General features: G+C 34.1%; 2 protein-coding genes across 2 annotated transcripts; both read right to left on the reverse strand.

The window, feature by feature from the left end:
• Nucleotides 1-766: 766 nt before the first annotated feature.
• LOC129311739 (uncharacterized) lies at nucleotides 767-1,554 on the reverse strand. The gene has a single exon (XM_054954173.1). It carries the CDS (start codon nucleotides 1,430-1,432, stop codon nucleotides 1,040-1,042), a length of 393 nt encoding a protein of 130 aa, XP_054810148.1. The 5' UTR covers nucleotides 1,433-1,554; the 3' UTR covers nucleotides 767-1,039.
• Nucleotides 1,555-4,891: 3,337 nt separating this feature from the next.
• LOC129310657 (plasmodesmata-located protein 6-like) lies at nucleotides 4,892-7,343 on the reverse strand. Its single transcript, XM_054952565.1, has 3 exons — nucleotides 6,532-7,343; nucleotides 5,423-5,551; nucleotides 4,892-5,341 (listed from the first exon to the last, which is right to left on the reverse strand). The coding sequence occupies exons 1-3, from the start codon at nucleotides 7,283-7,285 to the stop codon at nucleotides 5,331-5,333; spliced, it is 894 nt and encodes a 297-aa protein (XP_054808540.1). The 5' UTR covers nucleotides 7,286-7,343; the 3' UTR covers nucleotides 4,892-5,330.
• Nucleotides 7,344-17,295: the final 9,952 nt, after the last annotated feature.

The following is a 17,295-nucleotide window of genomic DNA, read 5'->3' on the forward strand; positions in this document are numbered from 1 at the left end:
CTTCAGGAAAAGATATATCAAATTGCCGAAATGCTTTTCTGGTTGAACCCGAAAGACCAAGACCGATATCTCACTCTGTATGTCCACGTGTCCAAGAAACTACTCAAATTCCACAGATAAGCTTGGGATATGATGACTCTCAGCAACAGGGCACATTTCAAGCTTCAACAGACTATAATTGATTTACAATACTGTATGAGCCATCTCTCATGAACCCACCAGTATGTGAGCAACTGGCCATTCATTCAAAGATTAACCACATTATCACAAGAAGATTCATCTATCAAACTGGCACTTGCCAACCAACATATCAAACAAGGGAGTGATGCAAAAGGTAAAATGGATGAGCCACCTAAATTAGAAGGTACAAGCTGAGGATCCAATTCAGACCAACGCCTACCAAAGGCATCTCGCAAGGCAGCTGTCTTATCGCATATAGTAGCATACAACTTGGCAAGGCCTATTCCTGTGCTCCAGCAGGTGTACGTGTGCATAGCTGAACGCAAAGGCACGATGAACTTACATATTATATATACATGGGAGAAAGAAAGGAGGAACAACTTCTTCAGCAAGTATTGGCTTTTCCTTAAGGCTGAGTTTTACGCGTGCATTACAATTATGAGTTAACATTAATAAAAATCGCAATTTTTTGAGCGATGGAGTGCATAATAAAAATTATTTCATAAACAAAGAACGAACGGACCGTAACGAAGACAGAATGTATGTCAGAAAATCTACATTTTAAAACGCATCTGTGGGTCGTGAATTTCCAGAATAAACTGTATCAACATCCATTGATGCGAATCAAAAGATAAGGCCCTTACGAAGTTTCCATCATATCGTATTGACCAGGATAATCAACCAAAAAGAGAATGTTCAACAGGCAAAACTACCATCGACACAATAGCAGTCAAAATTCGAAAATTGAAAGGAAAAGGAACACAGAAATTGAAAGAAATCGCATCTTATATAACACACGAAACAAGAGTTATACTCTGCAAACCCTGATTGACTCATTAATTCCCAATCATGAGGGGACTCAATCCCGATTCTTCAAGCGCTCGACCCGCTGATTCAGCTGCTCGATCCTAACAACCAGATTGGTGACGGAGTAGAGAAGCCAATAGAAGAGCAAGGCGGCGGCAATGAGGAGGGCATTGCGCTGGCTCTTCATGATGGACTTCTGATGTCGCAGGTACTCCGTCGGGGTGCAGGAGTCAGCCTCGCAACTGGGGCGAGTCTCGTACTTCCAGTAGATATCCATAAGCAAGAAGAGGCAAAACGGGACGACGGAGAGGAAGGGCTTGAGCAAATTTCGGGTGACGGCGATCAAGCCCTTGCGGAGACCGTCGAGGCCAGGAACGGTGAGGAGGAGCACCATGATGGCCTCGGCGGCGGCGGCATATCCTAGCACAACCCATTCGAGCGCCATGGGAACACTAATCTATGGTCTCTCCAACAGATCTGTGAGGCGGCGACGGTTTTCGGTGGAAACGACGATTTGATTTCGTGGGAAGGGGAATAACGCTTTTCTTAGGAGACAAGTTGTCCTAAGGAATGAGGATGGGGATTTTAGAGGAGAGCAAAACTTTTGCGTCAAACGACAAGTGGCACTACACGTGGCAGACTCAAACAACTCAACTCAGAAATCTCTCTCTGTAGATGTTTCTTTTGATGATATATATATATATATAATGTCATCAAAGAACTCAACTCGAAATCTATTTCCATCTTTCTGTAAACAAATTCATTTTCAATTTTTCTATTTGGTACAACTCTTGTTTTAATAAAGATAATCATGTTCATGCTACCTTATGATATTAAATATAAGCTTTTTTTTTAACGAAAATTCAAACACTGATTCCTCATTTATGAGAAATTAACCTATTTCACCATATTCAACCCGTGTTGAATATCCATTTTCATTTTCTTTATCTTCAAAAAGAAATTATAATGTAACTTTTTTTATTGTTCATGTATATTTTTCTATTGAAAACAATATTATTCGAACATCGTTGGGATACTAAATTCTCATATAACTTGGTCTCACTATCATCACAGGCAGGCTTCGGCTGGAAGAAAAAATTATCACACGCTTTGCATGGTGAGGCAATGACCCTTTGCGAGTCACATAAATTTTAACTCCTCTTCAAAAAGGGGAAATAAATCTTGATAGAGGATTGGACCCACTTGGAAAATTAGCCCAAACAATGCGTACGCAGGGAAATGAATTTGGCCCGTTATTGCTTGGACTTTTTCATTTTGGAAGGGAAAGGCCCAAAGCTTAGCCTATTGACCTTTGACCATACATGTGAACAATTAATTGTATATGTTGCACGTTTTCCCCTTTTGTGGCCTGAGTAACTTATACTTTATATGTTCAAAATAAATATATAATGGTTTAAATATACATATATTTGACACATGTAAAAACCCCTATCTTTCTCTTTCCGTATGTGTGTGTGTATATATATATATATATATCTATATATACAACAAATCTATAAGTATGTGGATAGAGTGATAGAGAAAGAATGATGAGCCAGTCTCAATTCTTGCTTTTTTTAACTCATAATCTGAATAATAGCTCATGAGATCTTTTAAATTTGAGGTGGATTGGGATAAAACCATGAAATTTGCATTTATCTCATAAGCATGTTGGGGCAAGTTGTTGGTATATCAATTTTTTCACTAGTACATTTTCTATGAGTATATTGACTACTCTCTCTCTCTCTCTCTTTGTAAGAGGTGGGTAATAAAAAAATGACAAATTCTTTCATAAAGTTGTGAGAGTAAAGGTTAACTTAATTAAACAGTCAGCTATAGAGTTTTTCCCTTTATACATCAGTTGACTTTTGTAATCATATACTTATAGAAGACCAACTAATCACTCATAATTAAGGTCTCTAGCTTCTTTCAAAAAAATTGAAAAAAAAAAAAGTGTCTCACATTGTATATTTTCTTTATGAGTCTAGGTGCGTCGTTAGAGTAACTAGATTTTTTTAATAAATCTACAACAGAGCTGTAGTCCCCTATATGTTCTTAAGAGATAGTATGTGTTAGCACTTATAACTAAGTGTAAAACTAAACCATAACATTTTCATGAAATTGCTTTTCCAAAACCCATTCTCATCTCGAATTCATCCCTCACAAGTGATCTCCCTCCTGTATGTTTCACTAAGCTATCTATGTTGATTGTAACCCATCTTATACAATACTGTTTTCATCTGACATAATAACTCTGAGATGATATTGTTCTACAATCCTTCTATTAATTTTCTTAAGCTACGCATCTCGAAAAGGGTGATGTCAACTTTGATATGAAAATTGCGGTCGAAGACCTGGCTTCATCTATTCTTTCACACCATCCTATAGACTTCAAAAAAAGCTGTGATATTGCTCACAACATCTCTCCGTTATGGCTTGCTACATCCTGTATTGCTTATGAGATATTCCCTTTTTGGAATCGGACGATCGTTCTCTTAGATATTCAAAAAAGAATAAGTTGTGATGTTGCTCATAAGAATCGCTTTAGTTGGTTTAAAAGTAGGGTGGGATTAAATAAATGAGCCCCCTTTTGCCCATTACCTCATAAACAAAATTAAGTTTGATATATATATGACACTCTGCTCTTCATTTTGATCTTTCTGAGTACGCAGTTCAACCTAATGATGATAACTCATTACCAAATGTCGCCATATATTACATACATACTGTTCCATATGAACATATACAATATTAGATCTGCGGAACACTTTTGATTAAACAAATTAAGAAATATAAAACAATTATTATTTCTTGTCCACAGTGGTTGATTGATCAAGCTTAGTTAAGGGGATTATTATATAATTTTTAAAAAGACGTGGCATTGCCAATTTGATACACTGGGACAGAACAAGAGCTCATAGATAAAATGCAAAAATCAAGCATGATTTGAGAAGAGAGAGAAAATAAAACGAGAAGATTCCAGGGATTTCATCTCCATTATAATTATTTAGCTCGGTCCTATAATAATTGGTACCTTGTTTAAGTATCCAATTGATGATTCGTCCTTTTAAACTAACGACGCTCTCTCCTTTCTCCTATATATATTATATATAATCAAGTAATGATGGCTTCCTCGACCATGATTTGCATGATTAATTGACACCTCATCTGTTTAACTTAATGCTGCCTTTTCTTGATGATGACCACCACAATATTTATCCTTCGAGCCGCATCTTTTGGTCAAAACTCAAAAGTGCGGTGGTCGATTTTTTTTAATTAAATTAAATGACGTTGCTTTTTTAAAACTCAGATTTTGCACTTTTTTATTAGAAAAACATAATATTTGGTAGCCATAGTTTCATTAAATTTTATTTTTTATTGTAGCTTATTTTCAGCATTTTCAATATCTATAGTTTTAAAAACATTGAACAATCTTTGTTTTTCATATTTCTGTAGTTTTCATTTTCAGTAATTTTAGTTTTTATAGGAACTGAAAACACTGAAAAAAAAATTATAAAAGTTAAAAATAAAACTTGATAAATTATATATGGACTAAATTATAGAGGTTAAAAATAATATAACAAAGTTGAAGTCTCAATGCCATGGAGAACAAAATTATAAGTTTTTAAATTTGGAAATTTGAATTATAATTTTTCATTATTTTACGTTAATTAATGAAATATTTCCTGACTTTTCATTCAAGAGAAGCCTTAATGTAACTAAATAAAATTTTATTATTGCACTATTCTTACTCTATCAAATATAAAAAAAATAATGAATTCATCTTCCATTAAAAAGAATTCGTATCATCCACATGATCCCGAAAACAAAGAAGCCAACAAAAAAAAAAAGTATAAACAATTATATAGATTGAATAAGCAGGCTAAATATATGAGTCGCATACTTAATTCGGGACCAAGGAAAAAAAATTATACATTCTTATTAATATGATGCTAACTTTTTGGATAAGCAAAGTGGTTGATTTCATGTTCCAAAAGTAAAGAGGAAAAACTTGATCTACAAATTATGCCCAGAAAAGCCTATACCCATCACTTGACATTTGAAAATTGCCAAAGTGGATTTTGGATCTTTGAGCCTTTTCTGCCTCTTTATTGCGCCCATCGCTTTCTTCCTTTCCCCCTTTCTCTTGCTCCAATAAACTTCTCTTTTCTTTCTCCTTTATTTTCCATTACACATCTTTCTATTACTTTATTACTTATCCGACCTTCACGGGCATTTTTCATGTCCCAGCTATCCCACAAAACACAAGACACCAACAAGAAAAATAAATTACCAGAGGAAGCACTACAAGACCAGTGTTAATTATCCACACAAGATGTTCTTCATTTTCCATCTGCAACAAGAGACGAATCAAATCTTTAATTAGAGAACTAAATAAACAAACAAAATGGGTGTTATATGACATAACAGTTACCTCTATCCTTTTTGAACAGCTTTGTCAAGAATGAAATGAATATGATTAGTAGAGCCACTCCTGCGATGAGTCCAACTATAATTGCCAGAGTTTTCTGAAGCTCATCGTCGTTCTTGTTTTTATGCTCACCTACACATTACAGTCCATTCTTTAGATTTTTCAGATAACATCTTTACAATTACACATCATATATGCTCAAATATAATTCACCTAATCACTTGAACGTGCAGGTTAATTAATTCATGTCCAAACCTATAGTTCTGCCAAAGGCCTAAGACATTTTTTCTTTAAAGGAAAAGACGACATTGCAGATGATGAGGATTCTCTGTACCAAAATACCTACCTTGTTGTGTTGTGGGCAAAAGTGGCCCATTCATTATTTTTTTTTTTTTGCTTTCTATGAATTAGGAGGAATGGTGCTGTCATTCCTGCTCATTCGATGTTTGATTGTTTACTTTCATTCATCGGATTCTTCACATATATTTATGTGATGCTGTCTGTAAGATATTCATGTTTGCTTTTTCCCGCTACTTATAAAGTTCAATTACCTACTTTTGACACTCAAAATAATGTTCATAAATTAAAAGGCACAATCAAAATTCATGACTCCCTAGAGCAGATCAAGAAAATCAAATCATGCCCCTTTTCTTTAATATTGTATCATTATTCTTTCTTTCCCCTCATTTGAGGGTATGATTATGAACCGTGAAGAATGATTTTTTAGACAGTAAACTCAAAAACAGACCTTCTAGACAGGGCGAAAAAAACTTAAAGATAAATATTGCAAGTAAACACAATTAAATGGGTCGTCCAAAATCAGAAGTTATCAAAATATATTTCCAACAAAAAGAAAAAAGGTATCCTGAATGATTCAAACTTGTCAGTCATGTTACTGCCAAATACCATTGACATTCTTCTCCCCACCGGCCACCGGCTTTCGTCCGTATGCACGTGGGTTGACACGTAAATTGAAAATTATTCAAGCAACTCTATTCTCAGTTCTCCCAATCATTCGAAAACTTTATAGAGAAAATAATAATAATATCAAAGCAAAAACATAATAACAGATACTATGAACCACCACTATTCACGGTGGCGGAGCCGCTTACCGTTTCCGCCGGGCGAGTAATCCCCACCTTTGGAGTAGCGCGCGTAGCACTTTGCCAAATATACCTGTGCCCACTGGGCGGGCCCGCACTCCACTCTCAGCCGTCCGATCGCGTTTGATAGACAATCCTGGCACTCGGTCGCACTCAAATCCCCTACGCACTGTGCTACACCCTGAAAATCCCCCGAGCTAGTCGTCCTGAACGTCTTGTACATCCCATCGGACGTCTCCAAATACACCAGCACAGCATCCCTCCGAGTCAACTCGTCCGAGGTGAACCCAAGCGACGGCCCGCATTTCCTCAGGACCAAAGTCTTGTCCTCCACGCCCAAGAACTTAGAATTATCATACTTAACGAAACAACCGTCGAGCTGCAAGGCTCCGCCAGTGGAGTCCGGGCAGAGGGTGCCGAGCTGGGAGACGGCCTGGCCGACACAGCGGGAGCAGTCGGCGGCGGCAAGGTCGCCGCGGCACTGGAAGAGGCCGTAGATAGGGGTGTCCTGTGAGGAGGAGAGAGGAACGGTGAGGTTGTTGTAGGAGGAGAACATGGCGGCGTTGACGATGGAAGTGAGTACGGAGTTGACGGCTGACTCGTAGGCAGAGGCCGGCGTGAACTTGGCCCGAGAGCAGCCGCCAAAGATGAAAGCCACAACGGAGGAGGCGGAGGAGGATGGGGTTGCGAAGGATATGATCAGTAGGAGAAGAGGAAGAAGAAGAAGAGGGAGAGAGGGGAAGTGGGGAGAGAAGAGAGACATGGTTGTGTCGTGAGAAATGAGAATGCGTGCGTGTGAGATGGGGAGAGGGAGAGGAGGAAGGTAGGCCTCTTTTTTATACTACCTAAGAACTAGAAGGGAAATTACAGTGGGTTTGTGGGTACTGTACGCATGATTATGATTTCTTTGAGGAGAATTCACGTAAGGGAGTCTGATCAACTTGATGTATATATACGGTACGCAGAGCGTATATGATTGGGGAGAACCAAAAGCACCCGAGGTTAACGGGAACCCACGCATATACGTAGTTTGTTTGGTGATGCTTGTTTTAAGTTTGAGAGCCTGTTTGCTTCTGTTCTTATTTTTTATTTTTAAAAATTATTTTATAATACTGTTTTTAAAATTTTTTTTTTAACAACACAAAATGATAATGATAGTTATAATCAATTAAAGGTAGTAATTAATAATACAAATAGGTCAAAGAAACTATAATTTTTAATTATTAAATATGGTGTATTTTAAAAACAAGAAAAATAAAACAAAAATATTTTTTTATAAAAATAATTTTGAAAATCATTAAATAAAAAACACCTAAAATCTGTTTGTTTTTTATTTTTAAAAACTGAAATTTTTGAAAACTTGTTTGGGTTAGTGTTTTTGATTTAATTATTTTTAAAATTAATTTTATATTTTATTTTTAAAAACAAAAATAGAAACAAGTTCAAGTTATTTTTTTATTGTTCTTGTTCTTAAAATACGCTACATTTAATTATTTAAAATTATAATTATATCAACTTTTATATAAAATCATCACAATTAATCACCTATAACCATTATTAGCGGTCTATTTTTTAATTTTAAAACTGTTTTTAAATTAACATAACTAAACAAATTTTTCTTTTGTTCTGCTTTGAAAAATAATTTTAAAAAATGTATTGTAAAATAGTTTTAAAAATAAAAAATAAAAACAAAACAAGCCCTTATTCAGACAGTTTTTCATTTTTTTTTATTTTCAAAAATAAAAAAACGAGCAGGCCTTTAATTTCGCAGAGTACTTATTTTGCGTTCTCTTATTTGTGGACTGTGGTGGTAGGGGTTTCAGGAAGTTGACAATCATATCCCTTATGAAGGTATCAATAACAAATTGAAGACCTGAGTCGTTAAAATATCATGAAAGAATTTTAGTTTTTATTTACAATTAAAAATAAATTTTAAAAAAGTCACTTATGAATTAATAATTAGAGCTATTTAAATAATTATACGAGTCTTTTACTTATATAACAAATACTATGATCCTTTTATAATATTTTAATAATTTAAAATTTTCAATTGTCAAGTATGTGTGTGTCAAGAGAGAGAATAACACGCACAAAATTATTGCATAGTCTTTGCTTTTTAACTAAACCTAGCTAGCTCCTATAAATAGTTAAATACCATCACCACCGACATAGTTAACAGGTATGCATATGCGCTGGTAAAAAGAAAAAAGAAAAAAGGTGTGCATATGCTTTTAAACATATGTATTTGAATTAAATGCGAAAACAAATATATGTTGATGTGATCTGAAAACATGAATGAAAAAGAACGAGAGATAAATACTAAGGGTGCGTTAAGAAGAGGGTTTTTGAGGAGAAATGGAAGGATATAGACGGTGTCTGTGTGGAGAAGTCAAAAGAACTGGTGAGGGGAAGGTGGAGATAGTTGACTCAAAAGCCTAATAAGTAATAACAAAGTCTCTCTCTCTCTCTCTCTCTCTCTCTCTGCGCGCGTGTGTGTATATATATATGTTGTGTGTGTGTGTGTGTGATAGAGAGGTGTGTGTGGGTGACTTGCAGAAGAAAATTGACTGACTAAAATTGAGGGGAAGGGAGTAGAGAGCACGTGATGGGTCCCTCGAGTTGGTATGTTTCAATCAAAATCAAGCTTCATGTGTATGTGTTATATGTACATATAGGAGATAGACGCTGATTGAGATGCAACGACAACAATGCAATTGTTGGGGTTTCGTTATTTGGGCGTTTGGTTGCAAAGTAATTTTGGGTGACCTCTGTATTTATATATTATATTCATATATAGCAACATAATATTCTTCACCCTGATTTGCTTGCTTCATCTATGATTCTATGTGTCGTGTGTAGAAAATTCAGTTTCACATTCACCACAATCCATGTGTCATCGTCATCCATCCATCGTAAAAATTTCACTTCCATTATCATACAAATTATTAAAATAAGCATATATAAAAATAATCACCTCTTTTATTCATTAAAAACTTTATATGATGATCTACCACATCCTTGTCTAACAAATAATAAAAATAAGAGAGTTATATATAAAAACTCACTTAATACAATTAATTACTTTCATGTTCATTGAAATTTGAATTCAGGCTCTTAAATTTAGTAATATATACATGAAGCTTGAGAATTGTTTATTGATAACTGAACTTAAGAGTATGAATTTAATTGTTAATGGACGAATGAGAAATTAATTATATTGAGTGTGATCTTCAAATAATTCTTTCTAAAAATAATGACTGCTTTCATGTCCCTTTTTCCCACTTATGTATGATTATTAAAATAATTGATCTAATTAATCTAGGTACTCATGACTTGAAACTGATTTAATTAGGAAAGTTGTGATAAAATGCATATGAAGAGTCAATTCAAGCCAAAGTTTCGCATAATAATTAAGCAGAGCAGGAGAGAAGCTAGCTAGCTGATTGATAATGAATGGTACAAGAAAATTGACTACGCCATTGACTCCAGAATTCCAAATTTTCTTTACCGGAAAGGATAAATAATAATTGTCAAATAATCGCAAGAAATTCAACCGCTTTTGCTGTATTTAAATGTGAATATGATATGGTTGCGGTGATTATAATATGCAGAAACCATTGACTCTGACCTGGTCCAACACATTTACTACAAGACCGGAAAACAATCAATGACTCGCCCTTTTTGTGTATATTTTTCTCATTTTGCCCTCACTGTAACAACTGACAGCACATCATATTGTGGAATATAATCCACAGTGGAGTCAAATCAAACTAACCACATTTGTTAATTAACTTGATTGTCTTCAATGCTAAAGGATTTGCACTTAAATAATTTCTCAACAAACATGATGAACCGGGAAAAAAATGCAATATGTCGAGTGCTTTACACTTCAAAATTAACGATTCAGCAATTATTAAAAAGAAAAAAGAAATACGTAAACAGTGAAATGTAGAAGATTCAAACTCGTTCCAAACTCACATTAATCCACTATATTGTACTATTGTTCTGGCAAAACATGTATATATATAGTTGAATTACAATAAATAGACAATTGCTTATGGAGGTAATTATTTTGGGCGTGTGTGTGTGTCTCAGTGTTAAGAGCCACGGCTAAAGCTGCCTGAATATTTATACAAGTGTATGTTAGAATGAATGGCGGCCAGCTAGATGAAAATGAAACAGTGGAGAAATCTGAATAAAGAAGAAAGCATGGTGATATAAATGATAATGATTGACGAGTGACATCATATCGAACAAGTTTCCAATAATTGACCAGACAGTGTGTTTATTAATAGAGTGATTCTCTTTCCCCTTCAAACACGTCTCCACATAATCTTCTTACATACCTCCCTCGTCGTGTCTTTTTATCTAAAAATAATCAGTATTGATAATCATAATTATACGCGTCATCCCCTTCATGTATATCCACTACCTACCATATATATATATATATATAGCTTTCTTGACCCAAAAAAGGACGAGAAATAACATTTGCAAAACAAATGAGCCATGTAATAAACATTTCTGTTCATGTGTGTGCTAACAGAGTGATGGTTGGTGGGTGGAGAAGCAAACATGCACTGAGAGTTGAATCAAAGAAAAAGGGAAAGAAAAAAGGAAGAGAGACAAAAGAATTAAAGGGAGATGCAAGCGAGAGGGGAATTAAATTAGGAGAAGGTCACTTCAGGGGGTTCAATAATGAAGGCACCGTCTTTGCATGATTTTGTTTGTTTGTTTACATAATTGTTGTGAGAATTTACACTGTTTTGCGTTGTGAGGATTTTTTGTCTTGGTCTTTTGATGTGCCAGTGCCACCACAACACTACAACTCTACGGCGTTAGCTTTTCCATTGGTTTACGTTCCATCCGTCCGCATGTGTCAATGTTACTACCTGTTTGGTGGTATATATCATGGACTTGAATTTTCTTTCTTTTTCATACAATAAATTATAAGACATTGAATATAGCTTGGCATCATTTAACTATAAGACAGAGGCGTCAACATCTGGAACATGTGTATGTATTGGACCAAGATCAATTAGAGTATAATGACCACCTTGCAAATTTATATTTATGTATATGTAGTATTGGGGTATCTCACATTTTCCAGTTTTTGGGTGTTGATTGACAGGAACCGATCTATCCCGACCTCATGGTCGCTGGCCATACGCTTGCAAACTCCATGCCAATGCCAAACACACCACAAACTAACCATTCATGCTGCCCGCATATGTATTCCGCATTACAACAATACTTTCAAGTTTGCAATCAACGAATTTGGAGTCTCTGCTATTCTCTCATGCTCAAAATTTTAGCCCTTTAATTAAGAAAATTAGACGAAATTTATCTAACCATTAGCTGGAATAAAAAAAACTGAGATTTTGAGAATTAGAGATGACGGCAGATTGATGCGGCCCCGTTATGCTGAAGTAATTCCGCTGCTGAAGATTGTTGGGGAATACATATGACATCTCTGATTTTAGGGTCGCCATTGTCATCAGATGCGTGTCCGTTGAAACATCATTCCAAGTATCTGGGCATCTCCATGGATTGGATCCCAAATTCAACAAGTTAACAATGGATTGACAAGTTGTGCCTACACTGGAATCCAGCCCACTAACTAGAGACCTTTCATGGCAGTGATGTTTTTGAGGCCCAACAGGGGAAACAATTCCACCGAAAACTTCATCACTGATTATGGATGACTTTGAAAATCGACATCCTTGTGAAATTTGAAATTGACAATTTTGTATGACTTGTGAAATTCCTGTAATTTTTACATTTCATGTTCATGAGATGCTAATTATACAAATGAAACACAGCATCGCTATTCAAGAATTCATCTACATATATACTCAGAGATTGATAGTTAGGTCTCAAAAAATTTAACAGTAATAGATAGGAAACTTAACTATAATTTGAAAATTACATTCAAAACTTAAATTCCTTACCTTTTCCATTTGACGAAATAAGGTGCCATCATAAACTGCTCTAAACCATTCTCGTGTTTGGACAGAGAATACGAGAGCTTCCACTCTGCGCAGCTAGCAACCCTGCCCAGGTCCATTCTCGTGTTTGGACATTTTCCCTGCACCATTCATCACCTCTTCTTAGGAGTAAAAAAAAAGATTGAATTGAGTTAGGCTTTAATTAAATAGAACTGAGTCTATATATAGTAAATTAGAAGCCTGAGTTTGGCTTGAAACTATATAAAACTTTTTTTATAACTCAAGCCTGAGTTTACTTAAAACCTAACCTAATTTAAAAATCTATTTAAAATTAAGCTTTTTAAATAAACTCACATTTTAGTTTTAAATGTCTCAAATATACTTTAAGATTATTATAATACACAATATATAAATTGATTTATCAATTACAATATATAATAAGTGAGCGGACTTACCAACTACAATGTAATATAACAATAAAATAACAATAAAATTAATATATTAGTCTAATATGATTGAGAATATAACTAGAAATAAAAAAAATAGATTGATTGAAAAATCAAATGGTAAAGTTTGTGATATATTACATAATATAATATCTCTTCTACTAAACATAATTAACTAATCAAACTCATGGTAATTAAAGAATTAATCCATTTAGGAGATTATCAAGTTTTAATTTCAAAACAAGGGATCCTAAGTTTGCATAATCAAAGTGAGTTTAAACCATTCATAAACTCTTATATCACAGTAAAAACAAGTTGCAGAAGCATGAGATATCTCAGAGGAGTGAAAAAGAATAAAAATAGTTAAAAGACAATATGTTTGCTACAAAACAGGACAATGTATCATGGCTTGTGCACTTTGCACCATGGCGTGTTACACGTATTTTTTGACAATAGATTCTTTTGTCATTTAATAGTAGAATAACTTCTAACAAATTTCAAATCTCCATCCAATGTTTGAATAACATGACTTAGGTGTCTATAAAAAGCTCTTTTCATAAACTAGTTAATGATATGAGTTTTACTTCCAAAATAAGTTAGACCAAGAAGTTAAACACCCAAATATATTTTTACCACTTTTCACAACTCTTACACATAAAGGGGTGTCCAAATCCAAAACAAGTGCCAATGGCTAAATTTAACATCCAGACCATATCCATTAAACCTAAAACTACAAGTACAACATATCACATGCACATAATTACTAGTATAATATAAAATAATTCCTCGACCCCATTTTTCAAAAACAACAGGGGGAGGTAATTTACCTTGCATTGCATCAAAATCAGTTATAATATATTTGAAATATTATTTCTATACTTGTATTAGTATTTTGACCCTATCGACATATATAACCTATCATATACAATTTCTTATGGCTCACAAATACATTCCAAACATTGAAATAACCATATAGTGCAAGTGTAACTAAATTGCAACCTAAAATTAGCAATAATATTTTATTAGACAAAATAAACATAAATTAGAGGCATACAATAGGAATATACTAATTTGTAAGCCTCCTGGGCTTTTTCCTTCTCAGTACCAGAGTTAGACCTTGTAAAATATTAAATAAAATGGGTGAGTCTAGCTACTCAGTAATCAGAGTAAAACTTACCCTATGTAGTTATATATTAATTATAATCAAACATATGCATATGAAATCAACATTTTTAAAACATGTTTTTAAATTCATTTCCATCTCACATACACTTAGTACATTTTCATCTTCACTTTTCTTCCTCTTTTCACATTTGGGTGATCCAATTTTTCTTCAAACCCCTTTTATGGCTGAAACCACAATCAAACACGCTCATTAAACCTTTCTAGCCACACATCTCACTACAACTTAATCAATCTAATTAGGCTTAAACAACCAAATTAAAATTTGAGGATGTTACACATAATATATATATATATATATATAAACAGGTCAGCATGTTGGATTCGTAAGCTAGACCTTGAAAAATAGGTATGACCTATTTAATTAAATAGGCTTAAGTAAAAGCATGTATATGACCTAAACCTATTTAATAAGTAGGATAGGTTAAATTTGAAGTAGGCTAAAGTGTAGGCCCTTGTTAAGGGTTTGACCTATTTTCACTTCCATAGCTCTCCCATCCAAATAAAGCCGAGTTCAATGATTAAAACCAGACGTGTTTTTGAGAATATAAAAAATAAAAGATGGAGAAAATTACGGAGCGAGTTTTGTGAGTGAGACTCAGATTGATGAAGAGAGACAATGCAGCGGAGAAGAAGATGCCGCAACCGATTGCACGAAGCCCTACAGACAATCACAACATTTGAGCTGACATATTACCTCGGAAAGGACGCCGTCCTGGTTTCTGTCGAAGAAGGAAGCGTGCTTCTGCAGAACGTTTTGGTCCGGTGGAGGAATGGCCTTCTCAACGCTTGAATTTGATGCTGCATTCATCAACTTGATTGATGGTGAAAATGGGATCATTCAAGCACGAAGTCATGAGTAGATACCCTCTTGATTGTTGTTTTCAATGGAAGCCATGGCTGACTGGCCGATCGAAACGAGTTAAGCTCAGTGAGAGTCTGAGAGAGGAAGTAATTCTAGTCGTGAGAGAGAAGAGAAGATTAGATATAGATGTTAGTAGCTCAAGTTACTCCATCAAGACAGAAACTAGAGGCTTACCCATTTCATTCATTCATTCATTTGTTTTATTGTTTTATGAATTAACTACAAAATATTTCTTGAATCCTGCGGTATCTCTAATTGCAGCCTACAGAAGCTGTTTTTATTTAAAATCTCATCATAATACCTTCTTTCTTGTTTCTATTCACTGTTTCAGTATTGTTTAATCCTTCTTCTTCTTCTTCTTGTCACGTGTGAAAAGTTAATCCATTTCCTTGCCTTCTACATATATCAGCATTATATATAGGATTGAACTTCGCACACGCATCAGTTAAAATATATCCTATTTTATATTTTTATTAGACAGGCTTCCTATATTACGTAATGCATTACTTACTATTTGTGTAAAATGTATGAGCTATTTTGATCCAACACAAATAAAAATAATCTAGATAGATTATAGCATATTAAAATCCTTCTAGACGTAAGTTGTCACCTATAATTCATACTTTCTTCCTTCAAAAATATAAAATATTTTTAATTAAATCTCATTCTTAATAAAGTAGTTACTTATCTTCAAATTAATAAGATATTTTCATATTTACCCATATTTAATAAAGTGTTTTACTCTAAAATAAATATAAAATAATTTATTCATTAGGGATATTTTTGAAAAAAAAAATATAATGATTACACTTTGAAACATTAAAAATGTCTTATATTTTTTAATATCTAATCCTTCAAAAAATACCTTATATTTTTGAATGGAAGGAGTAATGTCTCTCACATTCAATTGCTACATAATCATATGAAATTTTCATTCAATCCAGATAAATTGCAAGTAGATGTCAAAATCATGTTAGAAATTATAAAATACACATGCTAGATAAGTTAAGCCCAAAAGAAATTGATTTCTTAGAATTCTTCGTGCATGGAATATAAGATTGACAAATCAATCCAATGCAAAAAAAAAAAAATTTAAAAAAAAGGTAATCTAAATCTATTATTTTATACGAAAGAATAAACACATGCAACAAATTATACAAAAAGAGGACAGTGGTCTTGTGCTACAACCACAATGGCACTAATCACCTCTCTTTTTAATGTTTCTTAAACACGAGATTGTGTGTTCGACCCTCCGAAATATAATATTTGAGGAGAAAGAAAATGTGGTATACAGAGGATGAAGGCCTATGCAATTGTTGGAATTAAACTAATAACCTTGTAAACTTAGTGAGAAGTCATGAGTTTGATTCTACTTCTACTTGTAATCTCATATCATTAATATCTGTCTCTCTAATTTAAAAAAAAAAAAGTAAAATGAAAGGGGATATGAGATCGTGACATAAAGCAATGCGTGGAGAAAAATGACTGCGAGCTGTGAGTCTCTAAAAGCGAAAATATTCTGTTGTGCTCGCTGTGTTTCGTGGAATTGCTCTAATTACTTTAAAGTGTAAACCACCAAAGCGGATGGGCGGCACGGCTTGAATCGAAATTATACCAATTTGATGTCCCGGGGAAAATTACCAGTGTAAATGTTTATTTATTACCAAATTTGCGCTCAACTCTATAGGTGCAAATAATTTACACACGGTTTTCTGACGCATGAACTATGCAAGCCTCTCAATTGTGACTAAAATTTCAAATAATGATTCATAATGTAATCTAACTATGCTTCAAAGCGACTAATATTTTACTCTAAAGGCAATTATTAAGTAACTAGAGAGTCTAATCCCAATTGCTCTAGTCCCTAAGTCCTGACAAATACTTCCCCATTTAATATATTATTAGCATACATGTTTTGCCCATAGTTGACAATAAAACTTCAACAAAACTTTCAAGCGTCCTTTCATGCAAAATTATTATAAAGAACAAAACGACCCTAAATTACGTACACCGGTGAAGGATGTTAATCTTCAAAACTACTCCAAGAATGACTTCCCCTTTCCACTCTAAAATTTTAGTGAAGTTTCTGGTTAGTTTTGTAGGTCATTATCCAATATATTTGAAGTTTCTCAAACGCAAATCATTATGGCATGTTTGTGTTAGCCGCTCTAACGTGATTTTGGGCTTCAAATCACGTTTACCACTTCAATACAAACATACAATATGCCAATCTATCAACCCACAACACTCGCTGGTCAAAAAACAAAACTCAACCCACTACACCGGCAAAGCTTGGCAATCCGTGATATGTGCATCATGTGTGATCGTTCAT

The sequence above is a fragment of the Prosopis cineraria genome, unplaced genomic scaffold, assembly GCF_029017545.1.
Source record: "Prosopis cineraria cultivar Desert tree isolate PC_DT_omini unplaced genomic scaffold, ASM2901754v1 PC5, whole genome shotgun sequence".
NCBI classification, from domain to species: domain Eukaryota; kingdom Viridiplantae; phylum Streptophyta; class Magnoliopsida; order Fabales; family Fabaceae; genus Prosopis; species Prosopis cineraria.

Excerpts from the sequence above, each read along its gene's own strand:
- LOC129311739 (XM_054954173.1), bottom strand. The coding sequence starts at position 1,432 with ATGGCGCTCGAATGGGTTGTGCTAGGATATGCCGCCGCCGCCGAGGCC.
- LOC129310657 (XM_054952565.1), bottom strand. The coding sequence starts at position 7,285 with ATGTCTCTCTTCTCTCCCCACTTCCCCTCTCTCCCTCTTCTTCTTCTT. Across the intron at positions 5,552-6,531 it reads TTACTCGCCCGGCGGAAACG|GTGAGCATAAAAACAAGAAC; the intron begins GTAAGCGGCTCC and ends TGTAATGTGTAG.